The sequence below is a fragment of the Jaculus jaculus genome, chromosome 1 (genome assembly GCF_020740685.1).
Source record: "Jaculus jaculus isolate mJacJac1 chromosome 1, mJacJac1.mat.Y.cur, whole genome shotgun sequence".
Lineage (NCBI taxonomy): Eukaryota > Metazoa > Chordata > Mammalia > Rodentia > Dipodidae > Jaculus > Jaculus jaculus.
This window is the reverse complement of record NC_059102.1, coordinates 168,542,114-168,566,391: the sequence shown is the minus strand read 5'-3', so window position 1 is coordinate 168,566,391 and position 24,278 is coordinate 168,542,114. Positions and strand designations below refer to the sequence as shown.

The 24,278-nt window shown below is 39.3% G+C and overlaps 1 protein-coding gene across 1 annotated transcript; it reads right to left on the bottom strand.

Moving 5' to 3' along the window:
* Positions 1 to 387: 387 nt before the first annotated feature.
* Positions 388 to 24,048, bottom strand: Ms4a4a (membrane spanning 4-domains A4A). Its single transcript, XM_045141171.1, has 7 exons — positions 23,911 to 24,048; positions 14,537 to 14,696; positions 10,938 to 11,066; positions 8,881 to 8,937; positions 5,408 to 5,566; positions 2,457 to 2,558; positions 388 to 699 (listed from the first exon to the last, which is right to left on the bottom strand). Exons 2-7 carry the CDS (start codon positions 14,669 to 14,671, stop codon positions 583 to 585), a joined length of 699 nt encoding a protein of 232 aa, XP_044997106.1. The 5' UTR covers positions 14,672 to 14,696; positions 23,911 to 24,048; the 3' UTR covers positions 388 to 582.
* Positions 24,049 to 24,278: the final 230 nt, after the last annotated feature.

The window sequence follows — 24,278 nt, the reverse complement described above, 5'->3', positions numbered from 1 at the left end:
CAGGAGAGAGGAAAGGAGAGAAAGAAGGGCAGAGATAGAGAAGAGAAAAGAGAATTTGTTGCATTTTATCCACATGTACTGGCATACAATGCCTTGTGTATGTATAAGCACTGACTTCACTGTTGCATGGTAGCTATTTTTTTTTAACATGTTACTATTTTTATGGAATAAGAAAGAAGTGGGAAATGGGGAGGAAGAAACAAGGTCCATACATCTGAATAAATGTGTCCCCACGTTTAGTTAAAAAAAAAGTCCAGGTGAAACAAATGTGAGGAAGTGTAGTCTGCATGAAACTCAATTGATAATACCTTTGTGCCCATCTACTTTAAAATCTTTGCTGAGTTAATGTCCTTATAGCATGTCCTAGGGATAAATTAAAAAGTGCTATTTACCAAGTAAATAAACGATATGTTTATTCAATGTCTGACATTCTAACAAAGAGTCAGTGGGGTGACTTCCCAGAACATGGGCAAAAATCGAGAAGATGCTCTGATACACACACACACACACACACACACACACTCACACTCACACATCGGGGCTGGATTCTGGTGCTTTCCCCAGAGAAGTCTTGTATCAAAATCAGTGCAGATGTTCTGGAATTTTTTTCTCTTTTGTTGGTGGCATTAATACTTCTTGAACTGCTGCTGGACACGCTGCTTCTGCCATGGGAGAATTCTGAGGCATCATTAACACAACCTGTGAAATGAAGCAGAATGACAGTGAGTTACCCAGTCACCTCGGGACTTCCCTTTCAGACCCACACAATACCATCATTATCAGAACTTCCACTGTCAGGACTGAATTGAGTCACTCTGGTGGTTTTCTCAGACTTTCCCTTAGGTCAGACTAGACACAGAGCGCACTGAGTGGCAGAGGTTGACCTGAGAGGCTAGTGACGTGCTGATTCTTAGGATGAAACAATCTCACATATGGATAAGGGCAGCAAGTAAGCTGAGTAAACCAAGGTGTTTGGGAAAATACAAAGCTCTTCTTCCAAACTAGTTTGCATGTACTGATGACATCAACATGTACAAATCATGATTTGGTGGCCCTGAATAAAATGTGGCACTCTCCACAATGACTCAGAATGGCAGCAAGTGTCATGAAAGCATGGAGAATGCTGGTCCCTGTTCTGCTGGAATTTGATGGCAACTGTGGAGGACCCAGGAGGGTGTGAAGACTTGTATTACTGCTCCACAGTCCTTACACATCTAGGTTCATGTCAAAGAGTGGAGGAAGAATTTTTCAGCTGTGTAACTACTCTACAGAGTTCAAACTGCATACCAAGATCTAATTTTTTTCAAGCATTTTCCCCCTTCCCAAATGTTTCATCATTTAAGGCAATAACAAAGCCTTCAATAATATCATAAACTCACCTTTTCAGGGCCTTAACATTGCACAACTCAGTAGAAGCCTTAATGTAATTTAGTTCAATTCTTTCTTTAGACTGAGCCTATGGGGGTGCATATGTTATTCCATGAGAGGCCCAGAAGAAAGTGAAGAGAGACAGAAGGATTTAAATGAGTACCTATTACCACATCATTATTTTATTATTGGCTGCATATCATGTCTGTCTTCAGGCCTGTGGGTAATGAGGCTAGTGGGCACCTATTGTGTTTCTCTAGCCACTTCCTCACTCTGACCCTCAGTGCTTGGAGGAGATTCCTGGCATATTATGGACTTTTCTCTTGTCCCATTTCCACTTCCCACTTCTGTGACCTTCCTGCTGATCTGGCTGGGTGATCTGCTGCAGGTCTCAGGGTTCTGGCCAGGTGTGTACAAAGGAATTGCAAAGCTGGGTGCCTGATATTTCTTCAGTAGCCAGGAAAGTTTGTGGTAGTAAGATATTGAAGCAATTTTCTACAAACTTCTAGGATGTAAACTGCTCTCTAATCTGGACTCTGAGGGGATGCCATTTGAAGTAAGGACAGTAAAGCAGTATTTCTTTGGCCACTGTGATAACAAAAAGGCCACATGAGACTGAGTGACACTTTACCCTTGAGTGTGAATGAAACCTGGGGATAAGACAGTTATCACTCATATGAGTAGGTCACTGATCAATTGACTTTAAATGTATCCACAGGACATTACTCTCAATGAACATGATGTATTCATGAGAGCCCTTTAAAGGAACATGAAAGAACTTGAGACATTGGTCCCTTTACTGTCGTCAGGGAAGTACACTGTCGTGAGTTCTACATCAGAGAGGAGGTGAATTCTACTACATGACTATGCAGTAAGCTCAGAAGCTTCAGATGATCCTACAATCCAGACAACTCCATGAGCATAGCCATGTGAGATCTTGAGCACAGAGCAGCTAAGCTGCTTCAGCCACAGAAAGTGAGAAGTGATACATGTGAGTTCCGTGTTAAGCTTCTATGTACCTGTGGCTTTTTTTTTTACAGAGCAACAGAAACTAGAAGAGACACCTTCAACTGAAAGCCAATACTCACCGGACCCAGGTTACAACAGAGCACCCTGCATCCAAAGGCAGAGAGGGACATAGCAATGCAGAATTCCAGCAGACTGAAAATTACCACCAAACCATCCAGACCCTAAAAACAAATTCATAACAGGGTGTGAGGAATGGAGATCACAAGTTCCCGACTTTTATTACTAATCACTACATCAAAAGAGAAAAGGCACTGACCAGGAGGCTAGAAACCTGGCTGCTAATCCAGCCCAACCCTTAGCCAATTCTTGGCTTTCTAAATGTCATTTATTTACCCTCACTATTTGAAACACATGTAATATATTAGTATAAGCCCCATGGAAGTGCAATCTCTACGTCAACTGTAGTTAATCTTTGGCAATTTCATATGGTCCAGCCTAGTGATTCCAGGTACTGTGATCTCCACTGGCTTTTTCTTCCAAAGGGTACACTTTATTAACCTCTTTATATTAATAAGCTTTGTATGGTACCTTTTTAATCCCAAGACTAATGCTTCTTAAAGTTAAGGAGCTGTTCTTAATTTTCCTAGAGGGATAACCCTGAAATCCAACATAAAATATGTGTTGCAGGTTCTGTGGAATGACTCCCTAAGTCCTTGAGTAGAAAGAGTCCTGACAATTCAGATGTACAAAAGGTCTTAAGGGATCCTCTGCTATAAGGTGAGGCAGGGGGAAGAATGGATCACACTAGTAACCATGAATTTGTCATAACCTAACTGAGATGGTGAATGATGAATAATGATCCCACTAGATAATTTACAGAGTATTATTTTAATTTTTTATGGTTATCTACTTGTGAGTAGAGAGAGAGGGAGGGAGAGAGAGCAAACGAGCAAGCATGGCAGGGCCTCTTGCCACTGCAAATGAACTCCAGACACATGGTCCACTTTATGCATATGGCTTTACAAGAGTACTGGGAAATTGAACCCAAGCCAAAAGTTACCTTTAGCCTTTGGGCCATCTCCCCAGGTAAACTTTCATTTTAAAATTATATCAATAATCTCAAGAAAGCAGTAACAAAAATACAAGCTCTTTTATGTATAAAGTGTGTGAGGTCATAAGCCTTCATGGTCATAAAGCCAGTCAATCCTATGAAATTGCTTTGCTCCTATAATTACATCCCTATGTTAACAGACCTTCAGAAGTAAAGAAACAATGTTCTTTTTGAAAATACACACATAAACATGCTTGAGATTAGGTTAATTAGAGAAAAGAATTTACAAAACATAATCATGTCATTGCCAACTTCTGAGTAACTTTAAAAAACTGTTAAGTTCACTGAAGAAATATTCTTATATTGCTGAGGCAATGGCTCAATAGTTAAAGGCACTTGTTGCAAGGCCTGCTGGCTTAGGTTGTTTGATTCTCCAGTACTCACAGAAATCCAGATGTGCAAAGTGGTCATACATCTGGAGTATACTTGCAGCAGCAAGAGGCCCTGGCATACCCTTCCTTCCTTCCTCCCTTCCTTCCTTCCTTCCTTCCTTCCTTCCTTCCTTCCTTCCTTCCTTCCTTCCTTCCTTTCTTCTCTCTCTCTCTTTCTTCTTTCTCTTCTCTCTCCCTCTCACATTCTTATAATATTCTTATTTAGAAATAAAATTACTTACCACAAAACATTTAGAGTTCTCAAGAGGGGTTAGATTAAAAAAAGCCCCGAGGAAATTATTTTGATATAAATAGTGCTCAATATTTATGCATGCTTAACTAGGAATGAAATAAAGACAAGGCAGTCAGTTCTACATAATAAGTAAAAATATTGAGTTTTCTTTGCTTAAGAAGATGCAATGAATTTAATAATTAGACAGCAAGTGAAAAATCTGGAAAGTTTTATGGAGGAAAAATAATAGAAAATACTGTAGTATCAACAACCAGTAGCCATTCTAGCAGCAAAGATGTAATTGTATATTTTAGTCAACTCTGATGTGTTGTCTTGACTAGGCTGCAAATGCCCAGAGGCCAAATCTTCAAGTAGTTTTGCTGCTTATAAAATCCTGTGTAAATGATAACTTGGAGCAGAAAGCAAAGTGATACAAAACTAGTAAAATATAGAATGGTTACATAACTAAGGTGGTAGAGTTCTTTCCTAGCATGCATGAAGCCTTGGCTTTAATTTCTAGCATCCCATAAAACTGGAGCATGGTGCTGTGCCCTTATAATCCTAGCATTTAGGAACTAGAGGTAGGAAGATCAGAAGTTCAGGTTCATGAATGGCTACATAATGAGTTCAAGGCCATCTTGGGGTTGTGTAAGACTATCTCAAAAGAAAAACTTTTATAATAATTTTTAAAAGAACTAAAAATTCAAAAGCATTCAGGAAAAAACCTGAAAATTTTCTAGGTGCTGGATGTTGAAGCTCAAACTCAAAAGAACCTTCTAAGAATAGTAGAGGATGTTGAAAGGACACTAAAGTACTCATAAATTCAAGGATAATGTCCAAAACAATTTTATTTTACTATTAGAGGACCTGTCTCTCCATCAAGCCACATTAGTACATATAAGGACTGATCGTCACTCTCTATTTTTAGAAAAGGCACCATGAGTGTTTTAAAATAACTAGGAGGGCTGCAATGTTAGCTCAGTGGGAGGGTAGTTACCTAGCACACATGGTTTCAATCCTTAGCATTGAATAAACAAAAATAATATAAGAAAATAAAATTTAAAAATAAATTACTTAAGAATTCCCAAATGGCAAAAGAATAGTTGTTCTATATGTGAGCTTTCTTTTCACTTTGCCTCATTATGTACAGAGAAAGAATAAAGAGCAATGGATGTTGACATGACTCCTAAATTTATAAAAAGCCCATCTACTTCTCAATCTCTTCCAGCTTCCCCCCTCCCCCCAGGCTGATTCTGCAACTTCAGAATGCTACTGTAGCTTTTGCCAGAGCCAGTGCTGGCTTCTTCATGACCTGGACTTCTTCAAGCACAGAATCTGGAAGCAGTCAACACTCACCATTAAAATTGATGTAGTCATGGAACAGTTTTCTGATGTTTCTCTACTATAGATACAGTAGTGAATATAATAAAATGAGGTCATGCTGATTGCACTGATTACAATCCCTGAAAAGGCTAACACGGAGCTGGTGACATTCAAGCCCAGGCTGCCTCCAACCTAGAAAGAAATGAAAGTGTCCATTAATCCAAAAATCCTCAGACATATCTGCATCATATTAAGCCCTCCTCCCTTTCTTTCCTTATACATAGTTATCCTCAGTATCTTGATTATTTCAATAGTAGGCTAATTTGTCTTTATCCTTAGTTTCATTGCAAATCTCATGTTGAAAGAAAATATGCTGTCATTCTTGAGATGAACTTCTTCCGATTAATCCCATTGGTAAAAGAGGTAAATTCAAGATTTCTTGATTTATTCAATGTCCTATTCATTATTCAATAGTGTCTTATTTAATGAAGAGTTTGTGCATTTTTCTTGTTATTAATTTCTAGCTTTATTGCATTGTGGTCAGATAAAATATGAGGAGTTATTTAAATTTTTTGAGACACGTAATATGTGATCTCTTTTCAAGAAAGGTCCATGGGCTGCTGAAAAGAAGGTAATCTGTAGCATTTGTAGTTTGTATGGAATGTTCTGTAATAATTGTTATGTCTATTTGATTTATGGTGTCATTTAACTCCACTATTTCTTTGCCGCTATCTATTGGTAACAGTGAAGTGATTGAATTTTTCCCACTGTTATTACACTGGGATTTATGTCTGATTTTATATCTAGTAGAACTTGTTCTATAAAATGAAGTGAACATGTATTTGGTGCATGTAGCATTAGAATTTTAATTGGTTGAATTTTAATTGGTTGATTATTTCTTTAATCAGTATACAGATATGATAAATTTTGGTTTCAAGTCTATTTTGTCAGCTATTAGAATAGAACACCTTTATATCCTGGTGCCATTTCCTTAGAATATCATTCCATCCTTTTATCAGAAAGTAGGATAGTTAGCTGAATTTCTTGAACACAATGAAGGATGTATCCTGTTTTCTAATCCAGCCTGTTATTTTCTTTTGGCTGGGGACCTGAGACCATTAATATTCAGAATTATTGTTGAAAAGCATGAGTTAATCCCTGCCATGTTGCTGATGGCTATGGTGTTTGGTATATCCTTACTCTTCATTTCTTTAATAACTCTTCTATCACAGACTCTTGCTTCTCTGCTAGTGACGTCTTCTATCCAGCGTCCTCAGTAGAGCTGGTTTAGTGCTCATAAATATCTTTTTTTTTTTTTCTAAGGTAGGGTCTCACTCTAGCTCAGGCTGACCTGGAATTCACTATGTATTCTCAGGGTGGCCTCGAACTCTTGGCAATCCTTCTACCTCTGCCTCCCAAGGGCTGGGATTAAAGGCATGCGCCACCACACCTGGCTTCATAAATATCTTTAGCCTATGTTTTAATGGAAAGATTTTCTTTCTCCTTCTATTATGAGAAATAATTTGCTGGGTGTACTAGTTTGACATCTGTGTTCTTTAAATATTTTTTAAGTTTATTTATTTATTTTTATTTATTTATTTGACAGTAACAGACAGAGAAAGGAAGAGAGAGAGAGAGAGAGAATGGGCACGCCAGGGCCTCCAGCCACTGCAAATGAACTCCAGATGCATGTGCCCCCTTGTGCATCTGGCTAATGTGGGTCCTGGGGAATCAAGCCTCGAACCGGGGTCCTTAGGCTTCACAGGCAAGCGCTTAACCGCTAAGCCATCTTTCCAGCCCTCTTTCAATATTTGAAGTACATCATCCCACACTCTTGTAGATTTTAGGTTTTATATAGAAAAAAATCATTTTTTTTTTCTGTTGGGCCTGCCTTTATACGACTTCATGTTTCCCTGTTGCAATATTTAGTACTCTTCTTTGTTCTGTTTATTTAGTGTCTTGACCATAGTATGATGTTGGGAGTTTCTTTCCTGTCCCTTTCTATCTGGTGTCCTATATGCCTCCTTATATTCCTGTTATGCAGATAGTTTGTACATGGTATTCCAAATATATCTCATCTTCCATTCATATGTGCTTTTTTAACTGCTCATTGGTTTTGACTAATTGATAACTTGCCTGATAGTCTGCCTTCCATTTGATCCATTCTATTGGTGAAGCTTTCCAGGGAACTTTTTGTGTAACTTAAGGGTATTCTTCATTTTCAGCTTCATTAAAGTTTTGTTTTTCCTCAGGATTCCTCTCTTTATAGAATTGCATTTTCATATCCTGATTTGACTTCCTCATTTCACCCAGCTGTTTGTGCTCTCTTAGCATCCATTTATTTGTGTCCCTTTGAATTTATCCAAGGTTTCATCCACATGTTCTTCTGTGCCTCTTTGAGTTCTTTGTACATGTTTATAATCATTCTTTTCAGCCATTTGGAAGCTCTCCTGGGGGTCCTCTACTGTGGAATTGGTATTTATGGGGGACACCTATGTGGCTTGTTCTTTGTGTTACCCATTTTGCACTGAGGCTTACCTATTTGGAGATAATGTAATGGTCAGGTCTTTCCCAAATACCTGTATTAAGTAAGTGTTTGGAATGGTGCTTGGAGTTGCTTTGTGCTGGCTTTTCTTTGTTGTTTTGTGGTGCTTGGAGTTTAGTCATGTAGACACTTGATGCTGCTTTGTGAGTGGGGGCTAAGTGAGGTGATCTCAGTTCCGTTAAAGCTGTGCCTGAACTCAAGTGTCAATTCACAGCTCTAACGGTAAAAAGATTAGCCATCATGGTTGAGGAAGAAAGGGCGTCTCTAAGTGTCTACACTTGATAAACCAGTGGCCTATTAGCACCTGTGATAGAAGAAGGTAAATATGCTAGGGTAAATCTAATTCTCAAATTCGCACATGGATCTCATCTTAAATGCTGGATTGTGGGTGTCATGGGGGTAGGAAAGGGGTGGTTTTAGGAGAAATCTGAGTTGCTGAACTCACATGCTGGTCTCAGCTCAAATGGAAGATTACTGGCACCTGCAGTGGAGGAAGGGAGGAGTACTAGAGGCACCAGGGAGAATCTGGGAATCTCAGCTCATATGGTAGATCTTGGGGACTAAAAACAAGAAGAGAGGGGTGCTAAGAAGCATCTGAGTGCAAAACTGCCATGAGTCTCCACTCAAAACTGGCAGATAGTGGGCACACCCATGTTGGAGGATGTGTATAATTTTTTTATGTCTGCATTTTTTTTTTCGAGGTAGGGTCTCACTCTGGCTCAGGCTGACCTAGAATTCACTACATAGTCTCAGGGTGGCCTTGAACTCTTGGCGATCCTCCTACCTCTGCCTCCCAAGTGCTGGGACATGCCCAGCATGTCTGCAATTTTTGACAAGCATATTCTTCTAGATGGAACTCAAAATCCTTGATTTTTCATTCCTGTTTTCCATGGTGGAAGAATGAATATTTTGATTTAACACTTACCTTTTGGTATTAAAATTAAATTTAAAAAATGCTTACCAGACTTCTTGTGGTTCTTCTGCTTGCTGCAACTGCAAGGGATCCTGAAATAATAAACTAGTGATAAAAGGAAAAATTCAGGTTAAAAATTTGATATATTATTAGAAATCATAACTTGTGGAAAAATACTCCTAATTTTGATATGTATTGATTGATTATCTAAAAAGAAACATCAAATTTAGCAGCGAATCCCCCTCCTTCCCAGTATGAATGGAAGAATTCTACAAGATATAGCATCATGATATAGTTTTTCAAGATTTTTTAACATACATAATAGTAGTGATATAAAAATTGTTGAGAGCTGTGAATGATAAAATTTCCAAATTTCTGACAAACTGGAAATATAGCATCAGAATTGAAGATGGTATTTTAAAGAAAAAGAGACTATATCTGTTCATATTAATATTATTGTAGTTACTAAATAGCATAAACAAAATAAGACAAAGAAAAGAATTAATCCTTTACTAGGTGATGACTAAATTCACTAGTTCATTTGATTCCATCAATGTGGATATGTGAATAACTAGAGTCACCTTATTTGGGTTCACTTTCATAATACTGTTTGTCCATATAGGCTTCTGAGTTAGTTTTCTAAATCTGAATTTAAAAGATTCAAAAATCGTGTCTTAATTTAAAAATGAGTAAAGTAAAAGAGCTCCAAAATTCATGCTTCAACAAATTTCTTAATTCCAAAACATAATGATAACTTATTAAATGAAATCACCAGTGGGGAAAGAGATTATAGTCTAGAGTGTAAAATAAGTCATGAATGTTTGGGATGGTCCTTCAAATAGTGCTGGGTTTTGGATCTCCAGTGTCTCTCAAAGGCCTTTATGTTAAAGTCTATCCCCAACATGGTGCTACTGAACTGTGGAAGTGTCTTTAAGAGGCTGGGCTAAGCAAATACTTTTCAGGTTAGAGGGTAACCCTGTGAAGTGCATAGGATAGTGTGTTCCCACTCCTTCCCTCTCTTCTTTCTCTTTGACTTCCCAACCATGAAGTGAGCATTTTAGGTTACCCATGTCTTTCTGCCATGATGTGCTATCTCACCACAGGCCCAAAACAAACCAGTTGATCATGGATTGGAACCTCCCAAACTCTGAGCCAAAAATATACTTTCTCTTCATAAATTATCTCAGGAAGTTGTTACAGTAGTGGAAAACTGCTTAATATAAATGTATTGGCAATTAGGAAATATTATAATTTGTAAAATTAATATAATTATGAAAAGATCATGGTCTAATTGCTATTCTCATTGCAATGTCGACAAGAAACTTACATAATTAAGAATTACTATTGACTTAAAAGCAATTCATAAACTAGGTAGAATTGTTATTTTTATAACAGGAAGGAGTATATCTCAGTATCAAAGTATTAGGGTCATGTTTTTTAAAATTAAAATCAAAGTAAAGTCATAATGGCTATCATCAAGAAAACAAACAACAAACATTGGTAAGGATGGGGAGAGAGGAGCTCTTACACACATCTGGCTCATTTGTAACCTACTGCATCCATTACAGAAAGTAGAGGCTTCTCCAAGAACTAAAATTAGAACTACTATATGATCAAGAATTACTACTCCTGAGCATAGACCTGAAGTGTTCTAAGTCAGTGTACCACAGAGATACTTGCACAACCATGTTTTGTGCTATGGTAATCATAATAGCCAACTTAAGGAACCAACACCCATGCCCATCAGTAGATGAATGGAAAAATAAAATGTGGAATATGGGCTGGAGAGATGGCTTAGCAGTTAAGGTGCTTGCCTGCAAAGTCAAATGACCCAGGCTTGATTCCCCAGGACCCAAATTAGCTACATTGACAAGGTGGCTCATGAGTCTGGAGTCTGGAGTTCATATGCAGTGGCTGGAAGCCCTTGTACTCCCATTCTCTCCCTCTCTCATTCCTCCCTCTATCTATTGTTTTCTCTCTATCTGCCTCTCTCTCTCAAATAAATAAATTTAAAAATAGGAAAACAAAGTTATTTTTTAAAAAGAAAATCTGGAATATACACACAATGGAAATTTATTCAGCTTTATAGAAGATATGCTACTCACCATCACTGACCCCCAAATTGTATACCCAATGTATACCGAAATAGGAACTGGTGTATCAACTGGCAATGTGGCACTAATCATTAGTATTCCTATAGCAAGGTTCATAAGGGCAACCACAATCTGTACAACCTAAAGAGGAGAAAGAAAACATACTATTCACACCACAAATGACTGTCCAAACACTTCCTATCCAAACACCAAATTGACCTCATTCTCTATCCTTCGATATATTAAGATGAGGCTCTGGATAATTCCTTCTTATTTTTCCATGTAAATACTATGAAGATAAAAACTATCATGTAGATAATCTATCACTACCCAAATAATTTTTTTAAATTTATTTATTTGAGAGCAACAGACACAGAGAGAAAGACAGATAGAGGGAGAGAGAGAGAATGGGCACGCCAGGGCTTCCAGCCTCTGCAAACAAACTCCAGACGCGTGCGCCCCCTTGTGCATCTGGCTAACGTGGGACCTGGGGAACCGAGCCTCGAACTGGGGTCCTTAGGCTTCACAGGCAAGCGCTTAACCGCTAAGCCATCTCTCCAGCCCCCCATATAATTTTAAGGTTAAAATGTTAAACTCTGCCTAAAGGTACTTTTCTGATACACATGGCACTACTTACACTTCTGCAGCTGCTTTTCTTGGTCACATGCTCTGACAAAAATGACCCAGTAGCTAGGAAACAATCACTAAAGCAAGTAAAACCAACTTGAGCCCCAAGCATGGTGGTGTTCACCTTTAATCCCAGTACTCAGGAGTCTGAGATAGGGCTAGGGTTAGGGTGAGTTCAAGGTCAGCCTGGGGCTATGAAGTGAGCTTCACATCAACCTGGGCTAGAGTGAGACCCTGCTTTGAAAAAGAAAAAAAAAAAAAAAAAACTTGAAGAAATAAAATCAGAATCAGTGTGAAAAAAAAAGAAGCACAAATATCATATTCTCTTAGGATCCAGGGCCTGAGGAAAGAAGTATGACATGGTGACCTAAAACAATGAAAGATCGATTGGAGTACAGTTACTCTCTAGACAGTAGAAAAAATATGAGGAAAATGTAAACAAATTATAAAATCTTGTGAGATACAGTGACAGCAGTACTTAGAAAAATTGTATAATGATGGATATTGTGTGTGTATTATATAATCTAAAACTAATTACCTAAGTTTTCATCTTATGAAAGCCAGAAGAGAAAATCAAAGGGAACCAAAGAAGAAATAAAGAGTAGAATGGAAACTAGTGAACTAAAGACACAAACAGATATAAACAAAAAAATAGAAGCCTATTTTTTTTCTTCAAAGATAAGTAATGAAAATCAACTACTTGCTAGCCAGGGTCACTAAGAAAAATAGACTGAAGACACCAGTTAGTAATATCATAAATTATCTGTGGGAAATCATTACAGAACCAATAAACATTATACAATAAAGACCACAAGAAACTCTGTATCCATTGATGTGATATTGCAGATGAAGTGAAAAACTACTTGAAGACAATGTTCCAAATTTCAGAATAGGAAATAGAAAATCTCAAGAAGTTGATGCCATCAAATAAAATGATCAATATTAATAGTATCCTAAAATAGAAAGATTACAGTAGTGAATTCTACCAGATGTTTTAGTAAGAAATGACACCAGTGTTCTGTAGTCTTCTCAAGAATGCATATAATGAGGGCTAGAGAGATGACTTAGTAGTTAAGGCGTTTGCCTACAAACCCCAAGGACCTTGGTTTGGGAGGCACATGCATCTGGACTTTGTTTGCAGTGGCTGCAGGTCCTGTGGAGCCCATTCCCTCTCTTTCTCTCTCTCTGCCTCTTTCTCTTTCTCTCTCTCTCTCAAAAAGGATGTATATAAAGATACTATGTCCTAGCTCAAAATGTCCAAAAACTTTTCTAATGAACATTGACACTAAAATCCTCAAACAAATATTAGCAAATTGAAGATGTATTAAAAGAACTGTGTAGTGACCACATGCTGTTTATCCCAAGTATGCACAGTTCAATATTTAATAATTAATTTAACTTATCCAATAGAAAATTGAAAGTAAATCGTACGATCATATTAGTAGATACAGAAACAGAAGTAGATAAGGTCTAATAAAGTCACAGTAAACTAGAAATACGGAGGGACTTCCTCAACTGGGTATAGGAGTGGGGGAGGGGAAGGGGAAGGGAAGGAGGAAGCAAAGGAAGAGACAGAGGGAAGAAAGGGAAAGAAGGAGAGAAGAAGGAAGAGTGGGAGACAGGGAGACAGGGAGGAAGGAAGGAAGGAAGGAAGGAAGGAAGGAAGGAAGGAAGGAAGGAAGGAAGGAAGGAAGGGGGGAAGAAAAGAAGGAGGGAAGGAAGGAAGGAAGAGAAAAGAAAATCAGAAAGAAGTACAATATAGAGATGGACAACTAAATCTTAGTGAAGATACTTGGCGTGATGCTATTATAGTGGATTTGTGTTACGCATTTGTGTAAACCCATAGGATATACAACAGTACATATGAATTAGTTATGAACTTTGGGAACAGAGGTGGGTCACTAGAGCTTTGTAAGTTGCATCATACCATTCCACTTTGGTAGGAAAAGTTGATAAGAAGTAAGCTGCATATAAGAACAAACTTTTGTGATATATTTGTATCTCTCTACTTTGCTGGCATTCTAAAAGTATTTCCCCAAAAGTCTATTTTACATATTCACTAACATATTAACATAAAACTAGTGTCTATCAACATAAAATGTTGAAGAAGAGCCGGGCGTGGTGGCTCACGCCTTTAATGCCAGCACTTGGCAGGCAGTGGTGGAAGGATTGCCTTCAGTTCAAGGCCACCCTGAGACTCTATAGTGAATTCCAGGTTAGCCTGGGCTAGTGTGAGACCCTACCTCGAAAAACTAAAAAAAAGAAAATGTTGAAGAAGGAACAGAAGAAAGGTAGCTTCTATAGGTAGCTTGCCAGGGACAAAGGCCCAAAGAAAACACAGAAGCCACATCACCTGCCTTGGCAGGATCAGTACCTGTATCTGATCCAGTCTCATTCATATGGCTGCAAGCAACAATTCAGCAGTGCTTCCTGCTGTTTCTTCCAGTTTTCCTGGACCTGACCCGCCAGGGTGGGCTGGCCCATGGCCCCTCCTGAGCCAGCTTCTTTAGTCCACCAAACAATTAGGCCTCTACACACTTGAGCCTGATTATGAAGCTCATCCTAATTGGCTGTTTAATCCACAGATGAGCCTGGCACATGCGTGGAACTCTCTTGAGCTCTGGTGCCTGACTCTTCTGGCCCAGCCTGGCTGAGAAGGGGAGAGGATGGGGTCTCTGCTTGCTTGTGTGCTGTCCTGCGGTGCTTTGGGACATCTTCCTGTTTTGCTGCATGTGCAACCTTGCTTTGATCCCCGAGTCCCTCACTAGCGTATTCCTTAGTTTCTGACCCCTGTGTGAGTGTGAAGGTGTAGGAATCTCTTGCCCTTTCAGTTCCGTTGCAGTAGCTAGAGGGCCTGGCATACACATTCTCTCTTTCTCTCTCTTTCTCCCTCTCTCTCCCCATTTACCTTTCTCTCCCTCTTTCAAATAAATACATAAAATATTTTTAAAAATAGGTCTGTTCTTTGCTTAGAATTAACTTACCCCAAGAACTCTGGGTTCCCCCTTCAAGAACTTCTCTGTCATCCCTTTCCACATATATGAGTGCAGGGAAACAGGCTGCCCCAGATGCTGCACACCATGACCCGCCTCCATTGTGGTCTGCTCCACTCCTTGCATGGTTGTTATGACAATAGTAGCAGTGCTGCAAGAAGAAAGATAATTTAAGATGAGGCCCTGAAAATGACAAAACAGAGACCTAGACAAAGGGACATGGTACTTTGAAGTATGTTTTTTTGAAGTACATTTTACTCTAAGGCCCAATTCTGGACTGAATTCTAAGTAGAGAGCGACCAAGAGAAGGAATCTGAGCACCATGTGACATACAAATGCTAGAAAGTGTTGAAAAGAAACAATGTGGACAGAATTTATTCAAATACTTAAGTACACTGGGCCCTATAAATTAGAAAAACTTATATCCCAAGTCTGCTCAGATTTTCTGTTCATATCACTGACTGTTGCCTTGATAAAAGATCATAGCGATTCCTCTCACTAAAGGATCACATCAGTAATAATACTATTCTACACACAATTATCTCTATTAGTATTTATTTGTTGTACAGTGATTTGTGTGTGTGTGTGTGCGCGCGCGCATGTGTGTGTGTATGGGAGAGAGAGAGAGAGAGAGAGAGAGATTTTATTAGGATACAAAATAACAGGTTTCCTTGGGGAAATTTCATATGTACTTTGTTTTGATTAATCTTTCTCCTCTCACTGTCTCGCTGCCCCTCTTTATCTCGCCACTTGAACATTTCTGCCCACATTTTGGCCTTTCTACTTCCAGTCACATGTATTCTATTTCCCTTCCCACTCCCTTCTTTAAATGTCCTTTTCCTCACCACGGCCCCTTTCTAGCTTCATGGTCTATGCTCACACTCACCTCCATATCACTATGCACATATGAAAATTGGAAGCATACTCCCTCTTTTAATATCAGAAAACAGGTATATGTGTAGCACTAGAAATCTTCCAGGTCTATTTTCTTGATTTTTTTCCTATAGGTACTAGACTTTGCAGCTGGATTTTGTTGTATGTGTATGTAGTATAGTGATGTAGTGTGTGAGACGTGTGTGTGGCATATGCACAGGTAGATGCAGATGCACATCCCTTGTTCATGCAAGGACAAACAAACATCATGTGTCCCTTTCTATTTGCTTATTTTCCTTGACATAGATTCTCTTCACTGTTCCCAGAACTTTTGGTACTTTGACAACTCCAGAAACTCTCTAGTCTGCTCCCCTCAGGGCTGGGGTTATATACATATTTGGCCAAGCCCAGATATTTATATGGGTTCTGGGGAATCTGACTCTGAAATATTAAGTCCCCTCAGGTCCTGACACTTGTACAGGAAGCACTCTTTTTTTTTTTTATTTTTTTATTTGAGAGTGACAGACACAGAGAGAAAGACAGATAGAGGGAGAGAGAGAATGGGCGCGCCAGGGCTTCCAGCCTCTGCAAACGAACTCCAGATGCGTGCGCCCCCTTGTGCATCTGGCTAACGTGGGACCTGGGGAACCGAGCCTCGAACCGGGGTCCTTAGGCTTCACAGGCAAGCGCTTAACCGCTAAGCCATCTCTCCAGCCCCAGGAAGCACTCTTAACTGCTGAGCAATCCCTAGCCCTGGAGATGGAATTTAAGGCTCAGAATTAAATCCTTGGCTTCACATATTTAAATCTCTCATACTAGTACAGTGGTTTAAAACTCAATTTCCAATGCATATCAAGGATGCATACAATTGTTTATCTCAGCCTACAATTTAATCCTCCCTCTTTCATGCCTCTGCTTCTATTCATTTTAGCATCTCTAATAATATTACATATAAATAGTTTTAAACTACATGAAATTTTACTCTAACCACTGGCATCCACACTAAGGTACTTGAAGGCCTGTGTCCATGAATACTGGAAGAATGTAGCTTACTACGATTCTTCAAATGACAATTGGCTCTGACTCCAGATATGCTTCATTGAGGTTCTTAAATATCACTTGCTTGGGTATGTGTGCCATTTTATTGGTGAATTTTTTTTAATATTTTTTGTTCATTTTTTATTTATTTATTTGAGAGCGACAGACACAGAGAGAAAGACAGATAGAGGGAGAGAGAGAGAATGGGCGCGCCAGGGCCTCCAGCCACTGCAAACGAACTCCAGACGCGTGCGCCCCCTTGTGCATCTGGCTAATGTGGGACCTGGGGAACCGAGCCTCAAACCGGGGTCCTTAGGCTTCACAGGCAAGCGCTTAACCGCTAAGCCATCTCTCCAGCCCTATTGGTGAATTTTTTAAAATTACATTTGGTTAAGTTATGTTTATGAAAACAATTCAAATTGCTTTTGAAAATTAACTTTTATTTTATCTTTGGTGGAGAAGAGGAACTGCATCATAAGCTATTTTGTAATGCAATTCATAAAAACCATTAACAGGGTCATATTTAGAGAAAGATTGAAGGAAAATGATCCAAATAAAATAAAAAAAATTAAACATCTAAAACATTGACTTGGGAGCTGGAGAGATGGCTCATTGATAAAGGTGCTCACCTGGGTTCAATTCCCCAACACCCATACAAAGCCAGGTGCACAGCATGCCTGGAGTTTGATTGTAGTGTTAGGAGGCCCTGGTGTGCCCATTCTCTCCCTCTCTCTCTCTCTCTCTCTCTCTCTCAAATAAATAAATAAATAAATATTTAAGTTAACTGGAACATAAACTTAATTTTACTACATATTCAAATTTAGACCACGGTAAAATTTAAAACACAGAATGACAAATTATAAAATTAAGTGAACTCTAAACCAGGATACAGATAAATACAACTCATAAATGACTGATAAGAAAAATATATGTGAATGGCATTAAAATACTTATTTATGACCTGAAAATAAATATAAGAATGCAACCACACATTGCAATATTTTTTCTTCTCTTCACAAATTGACCAAAAATAATTAGGAGAAACATAATTGGATCTCTGTTTCCTTACTAAAATGATAACTAACTGACTGACCATCAGGTGAAATGATGGTTGAGACTAAAGACTAAATGAGAATGAGAGTAGGAGATAGGAAACAGGGTGTTGTAGGAAAAAAGAAGTTCAGGCTAAAGGGTTTATTTTGGCTTAAAGACCTGAGGAGAAGCTCCATGATGACAGGGAAAAATGATGGTATAAGCAGAGGGTGGACATCACCCCCTGGCCAATATAAGGTGGACAACAGCAACAGGAGAGTATGCCAAACACTGGCAAGGGTGAAACTGGCTATAATACCCATAGGCCTGCCCCCCAAAATACACTGCCTCCAGGAGGTGTTAATTCCCAAATCTCTCTCAGCTGCGAACCTAGCATTCAGAACACATAAGTTTATGGGGACACCTGAATCAAATCACCACATTCCACCTCTGCCCACCCATAGAATTATAACTATACATGACAGAAAATGCAATGCATTCAGTCCAAATTTCAAAGTCCCCACATTTTTTAAATCAATCCTAATGATGTTTTAACATCCTCATAATCCAAGGTCTTTTAACTGAGCCATAATACAAAAAAATCCGCCCCCAAAAAAGCACATAATGGCACACAATAAACATTCACACAGCAAAAGAGAGTATTAGACATAGCAAAGAAATATTCAACAAATACAAGATTTAAACCAGGGCAAACATCAAACTCTGTAGCTTCAAGCCCAACAACTCTAGCCAATGACAAATCTCCAAGTCCAATAATTCTAACCAGCAACAAGTCTCTGGAGTTCCAATACTGCCCCTCCAGCTAGGCTCCTCACAGTCCTGGAAAACTTCATCCAGAGCTGGCAGCTCTCCTTGGCAGCCATCTTGTGGTCCTAGCATCTCTACTGGGTCTCCATTGCAACCCATGGTTCATCCTCATGGCTCCATTGGATCTCAATGCAGGCATCCAGCAAACCTGCTTCACACTGCCCATGGCCATTTCCAAAACACAAGACCATGTTGCAAACACGATGACCCTCTCTTTCCCGCATTTCTTATACTCCACAATACCAGGTAGGGTGCCAATTTGTTAATCCAGGGAAGAATAAAGCAGACTTTGAAGAACAGGACACTCCTTGAGCACTCAGGCCCCTTCAAAAGAGTCTACATTCTTCCTGTTGCCCCAGTGCAGGTCAGCTAGCCCAGTCTCAAAGGTTGTAATCTCTCAATTGCAGCTGAACGGGCAGCAGTTTCAGCCTAAACATTTGTTTCTGTGTCATATCCCTTTTCTCACATCAGTCTGTTTCTATGTAAAGCAACCCTGCACAAGTTCTCAGGACGCAAGCATAACAAGCCTCTCACAAAAATGGCTAGCCCAGTCCAAGCAAAGCTCTTTCTCACCCTCACCAGCTAAACCTCACAGTCCACAGTTCTTACTGCATTCAAGTCTTTTTAACTCTGATCAAAATAGTCCATCAAGAGCTGGGTGTGGTGGTGCACTCCTTTAATCCCAGCACTCGGGAGGCACAGGTAGGAGGATCACTGTGAGTTCGAGGCCACCCTGAGACTACATAGTGAATTCCAGGTCAGCCTGGGCTACAGTGAGACCCTACCTTGAAAAACCAAAAAAAAAAAAAAAAAAGTCCATCAAGCTGTACTTAGAGCACTGCAAGGCATCTCTTAGGCTAATGTTTCAATTCCTTCCACATTTCTCTTGAAAATCAGCTCCAAAAAGCCAAAGTCACACATTCAAGTGTTTAGCAGAAATGCTCCTCTCGGGACTAACGTTACTGTTGCAGTCAAGTTCACAGTGCTAGCAGAAATCACCCAACCAAGAGCAGCTTGTGGGAAAAAAAATTATTTTGGCTTACAGACCGTAAGGAAAAGCTCCATGATGGCAGGGAAAACAATGGCATGAGAAGAGAGTGGACATCACCCCCTGGCCAAAATCAGGTGAACAAAGGAACAGGAGAATGTACCAAACACTGGCAAGGGGAAAATGGCTATAACTCCCATAAACCTGCCCCCAACAATGCACTGCCTCCAAGAGGCATTAGTCCCCAAATCTCCTTCAGCTGAGAACCTAGCTTTCAGAATACACATGTTTATGGGGCGCACCTGAATTAAACCACCACAGATACTTAACAACTTTTGTCATTTTTCAATAAGCAAATATTCACAATGAGATGCTACCTTGTCTTCTGCTGCTGTGGAAGAAAAAAAGAGACTCTAAGGAGAGGTGGAAAATGAACCCTTTTCTGTGGATGTTCAGAGTTTGAACTGGTGCAGCTACTGTGGAAAGCACTGCTCAAAATACAAAGTTAGACATATAATTTGCTCCAGAAATTTTACTGCCAGGTTTATATATACTAGTGAAATTATAACATATGCAAGATTTTCCGTGAACTTAGTAGCATGCCACAGAGGGTCATCACATGAGCAAAATAGTGTTTCATCAGATTAGTATTGCAAAGTTTTTTGATACAAAGAATTATTCTAGAATCTTACCACCTGCTAAATTTCAGCTTGTTCATTCTTTTCTCATAATGCATAGTCTACTTTTTCTGTGTCTATATAATGTGAATAATGTCACCTGCATATGGATGGGAATTAATGATGTTTTAACACATGTGAAATATTATGTGGCATACTATGCCACATAATAATACAAATACGTACTCACTACTGGTGCTATTGTTTCATCACCTACTTTCTAGCTTTAAATACAAAACAAACTTCTCTAGCACAATATTCCTCTTGAAACATGCAGACTTCATGCCATCCACCTGATCCCGACTTCCTCCTAGGAGTGAATAAGCCAGGAGTAGAGCGCTACCACTTGCTACAATATTCATGGTGCCATGTGGCTAGAGTTTGAACCTTCTATTTTTCAGTACACCTCCAATGTGGATTAGTCTGCATCATCCTCTCTTTGTGCTTTAATGAAGGAAGCTACCTATAAGACTCTGGAGACATGCCAAGGGCTCCTGGTCACCATCTTGTGGTTTCTGTAAAGGTAACGGCTTTATAGGGTGGGTTAGTTTACATATTATATGCTGTTTTTGGCCAACCCATGGATTTTCACATCTCCTGAGCGGAATACAAGTCTAAATTTGGAAAGATTAGAATAAAATAGAAAACTGTAGCACTTACCTGCCTTCTTGGTGCTGAGACAAAACACCCAACCAGAAGCAGTTTATGGGAGGAGTTTATTTTCAAGACTTATGGTTTTGAGGAGCATTTCATCATGGTGGAGAAAGCACGGCAACTGTCTCACACCCTCATATATCAGTGAAGGGGAGAAGAGGGGGAGAGAGAGAGCGAGAGAGAGAGAGAGAGATAGAGAGAGAGCGCACTAGAAGAACAAGGTAGCTTTGAACACCCAGTGGGCAGGACTAATAAACCTTAAGACCCACCTACAATGCCACATCTCTTTCAGTAAGGGTCAACATCTCATAGACTCTACCAGCTAAAGCCCAATTAGGAAGCTTAGTCACCAACACATGAGGCTATGGGGACATTGTACATTGAAACTACCACATTCTTCCCTGGCCCCCATAGAATCATGATCATCTCACAATGCAAATTGCATTCAGTCTGACTTTAAAGCCCCCATTGTCTTTTCCAATCTCAACACTATTCGAAAGTCCAAATTCTAATATCTCATCTGAGACTCAAGACAGTGCCTTAACTGTGAGCCCTGTAAAATCAAAACACAAGTAACATGTCCATCACATGATGGACAGAGTAAACATTCCCGTTGCAAAAAGAAGGCATAACAAGGAGAGACTAAACAGTGGAGAAAGAAAATCAACAGGGCAAACATCAAATCCTGAAGCTCCATGTTCACCATCTCAGACTTGTGATAAAAACTTTCTGGGCTCCAAGAGGCCCAGTGCTGCTCCGGTACTGTGCTGTCTGCGTTCCAGGCAGAGGCACCTGAGCCACAGAAAGCAGCTTTCCCTGGCAGCTGTCCCACAGTCTTGACACTGCTGTACCTCGGTGTCTCCACTGCCATTCAGGGCCCATCCTCACAGCTCCAAGCTATGTCCTCACAGACAGGTATTTCAAACCCACCTCACATCACCACCTTCAAAACCATGTGCCTTTCATGGCCCTATTTTCTACATTTCTCCTGTTTCTAAAACCAATACCAGGTAGATATCTAATATTATCTTAATTTTTCCCCGCCTTCTTATTGTTGAAGCCTTCAAACATATTGGACTTATTTCAATTTTTCCAAGTTGGTAATTTTATTCCTATATGAGGAGGTCTATACACCCTCAGCCACACTGCAAGAATTTTTAACACTTCCCTTTTCTGCAAAAAAAAAAAAAAAAAAAAATCCACCACAACATCTGCTTTTCTGATGCATGGGCAATATCATGCACTCTTTGCCTTCTCTCAGACATAATTCCCCACTGCACGTGACTTGCTCTTCCAGCTGGTAGAGCAAGGCTTTAGGAATTGGGAAGTCACTGTGACTTTCTTCACATGCAATAGAAGGCAAAAGTGCTGTAATAGAAGATTCTTTTTCATCCCTTTTTATAATTTCTACCTTTTTGTACTTTTCTACCTTGGTTTATCTGCCTTTTGCAAATATCCCATATTATTTCAGACAAAAGATTTAGAAAATGTTCTATGTTACTTTAACCAAATAAAAGTATATATTAATACTGTAGATTCACTCACTTTAGGTTGATGGGAAACATCCCTGTTTTGAAGTAAAGCAACTAGCCAATACATTCTTATTCTCTCAAAAGCATACCTGTAGATGTAACATCTGTGAAAGTCCCCTTATGGCTAAAAACTATTTTTCCAGTGGCTATTGCAATTAACTTGTCTCTAGGAGAAATATTCCTTTTAATTCTTTTGTATTTTAATAATTAACTATAGGGTTATCCATATATAAGCCCATACATAATCTCCAGTTTGCTAGCTGTCAAAATAAACCTTTTTCCTTGTTCTGACAAATGATTCTTGGGGCATTGACCTTTGCAAGTGGAAAACAATGGATGAAACACTTGTTCAATGGCCTTTCTAGGAATATTGTGAGCTTGTCCAATGCTCTCAATCAGCTCTTATGGCACTTTTATGATTCCTTAGTAAAATGGGTCATGTTCTGGACTCTCAAAGCTGATGTGTGTTTCTCAGGAGTATTGACAATAAATTGATGAAGCTGACATTTACATCACAGAAATACATTTTTATACATAGTGTAAATAAATTTCCCAAGGAAAAAACTGTATATTTACTATGTAGGGCTCCATGTCCCAGTTCTTAAGTAAACCAAAAGTGTGGACAATATTACACTGATATGAGGGGCAATTCTTCCAGGTTAGGGAAGAATCTGACACAATTTGTCATTATCTGTGGCATGTATGAGACTACCAACAAATACAATACAGTGTCTTCAGTGTCTTTTTCTTTTTTTTGCTCCTGGTAGAGAGATGGAGAAACATAGACACTCCTCTTTCTTCCAGTAGCTTGGACACCTGCAACACCACCAATCATATTTCTTCATTTTTATATTTACATCTGCCTCCTAGGTCACAATCAACAAGAAGGAAGCATACAGGAATGTAAACAACCAGCCTCTCCTGTGATGGATATATGAAATAAGAGATTCACAGGGAAGCCTGAACCCAGGAAGCTGTTCAAAATCCCGATTATGAAATGGCGAGCTGTGCTACAAAAGGCCTTCAATAGGATTCCTTAAGTCTGGATTGTATTATAAGCTTTATTAACATGTAGATTTCTCATTATTTGACTTCTCTGTGTTTGTTGTAACTCATCTGAGGAAAGATTACATTGGGCACAATTTTCTCAAAGCCTCTTTCTGATCTCCACACTGCTAAAAGTCTTCAAGGCATCTTTCTTGGAGAAGCTTCAATTTATGACCTGAGTGTCCCAGGAATGATGCCAAAAACACTTGAGTCAGGTGACAATCTAGCTCAGGATTAGGCTAAATATTTTAAGTAGAGACTCACCATTTACCCTATACCATCTCTACCCAATTCTACATGTGATGGATGCCTCAAAAGCAGTATGTATGAGGCAGGGTATGGATGCTATGGAAGAAGGGACATTAGAGAGCATGAAATGATCAAAGTTTGAGATACTATTTTCAGTTTTTGATGACCTGGGAATTTAAAGAACCAAAGTAACCAAAATTTCATAGTTTCCCTTTTTAGCTTTCAGAAGCACCTTATTTCTATTCCTGTTCCTATGCATTACAATCCAGACCACTCCTCAAATGCCCCCAAAGTACATTTAAAGGTGCATCCATCCCAATCTACAATACCAATTTGTACCCTGGGAGGTAGCCTCATTTTGGTCTTATTGCATGCTCAAATGCCCTAGAACAAGAAATGAAAATGCACCAGTCCGAAATCCAAGGGAAGGCAAGTGCCTGGACATACCTTTGTTAAGCCTGCAATGTCTACTGTCTCTGGAACAATGCCTCAGGTGTGTTGTCCAAAGGTAGCGACTGCTCCACCACCCAAGTGTCACTCAGCTTAAATCTAGCAACTTTTTTCTATGTCCGAAAGGCTATGCTGTTAATTTCTGAGAACTACAACTAGTTCCTTTTTAATGTGGGATGCTTCACTGATTTTACATCCTTTCTGTGGGTGTGTAACCTATTGTGAAATTTGTTGGCAAAGCAAAGACTGCCACTTACAGGGTTTTTGTCTGAAAACAGAACAAGTATTGCTGTAGATATCAGTGTGAGGATTTACTGTTTGTCTGCTCAAAGGCCTTCCTATATCCAGATTAACTTAATAAAACT

Excerpts from the sequence above, each read along its gene's own strand:
- Ms4a4a (XM_045141171.1), bottom strand. The coding sequence starts at position 14,671 with ATGCAAGGAGTGGAGCAGACCACAATGGAGGCGGGTCATGGTGTGCAG. Across the intron at positions 8,938-10,937 it reads CAATTTGGGGGTCAGTGATG|TTTATTATTTCAGGATCCCT; the intron begins GTGAGTAGCATA and ends TTTTATCACTAG. Across the intron at positions 700-2,456 it reads TCTGTTGTAACCTGGGTCCG|GTTGTGTTAATGATGCCTCA; the intron begins GTGAGTATTGGC and ends TTCATTTCACAG.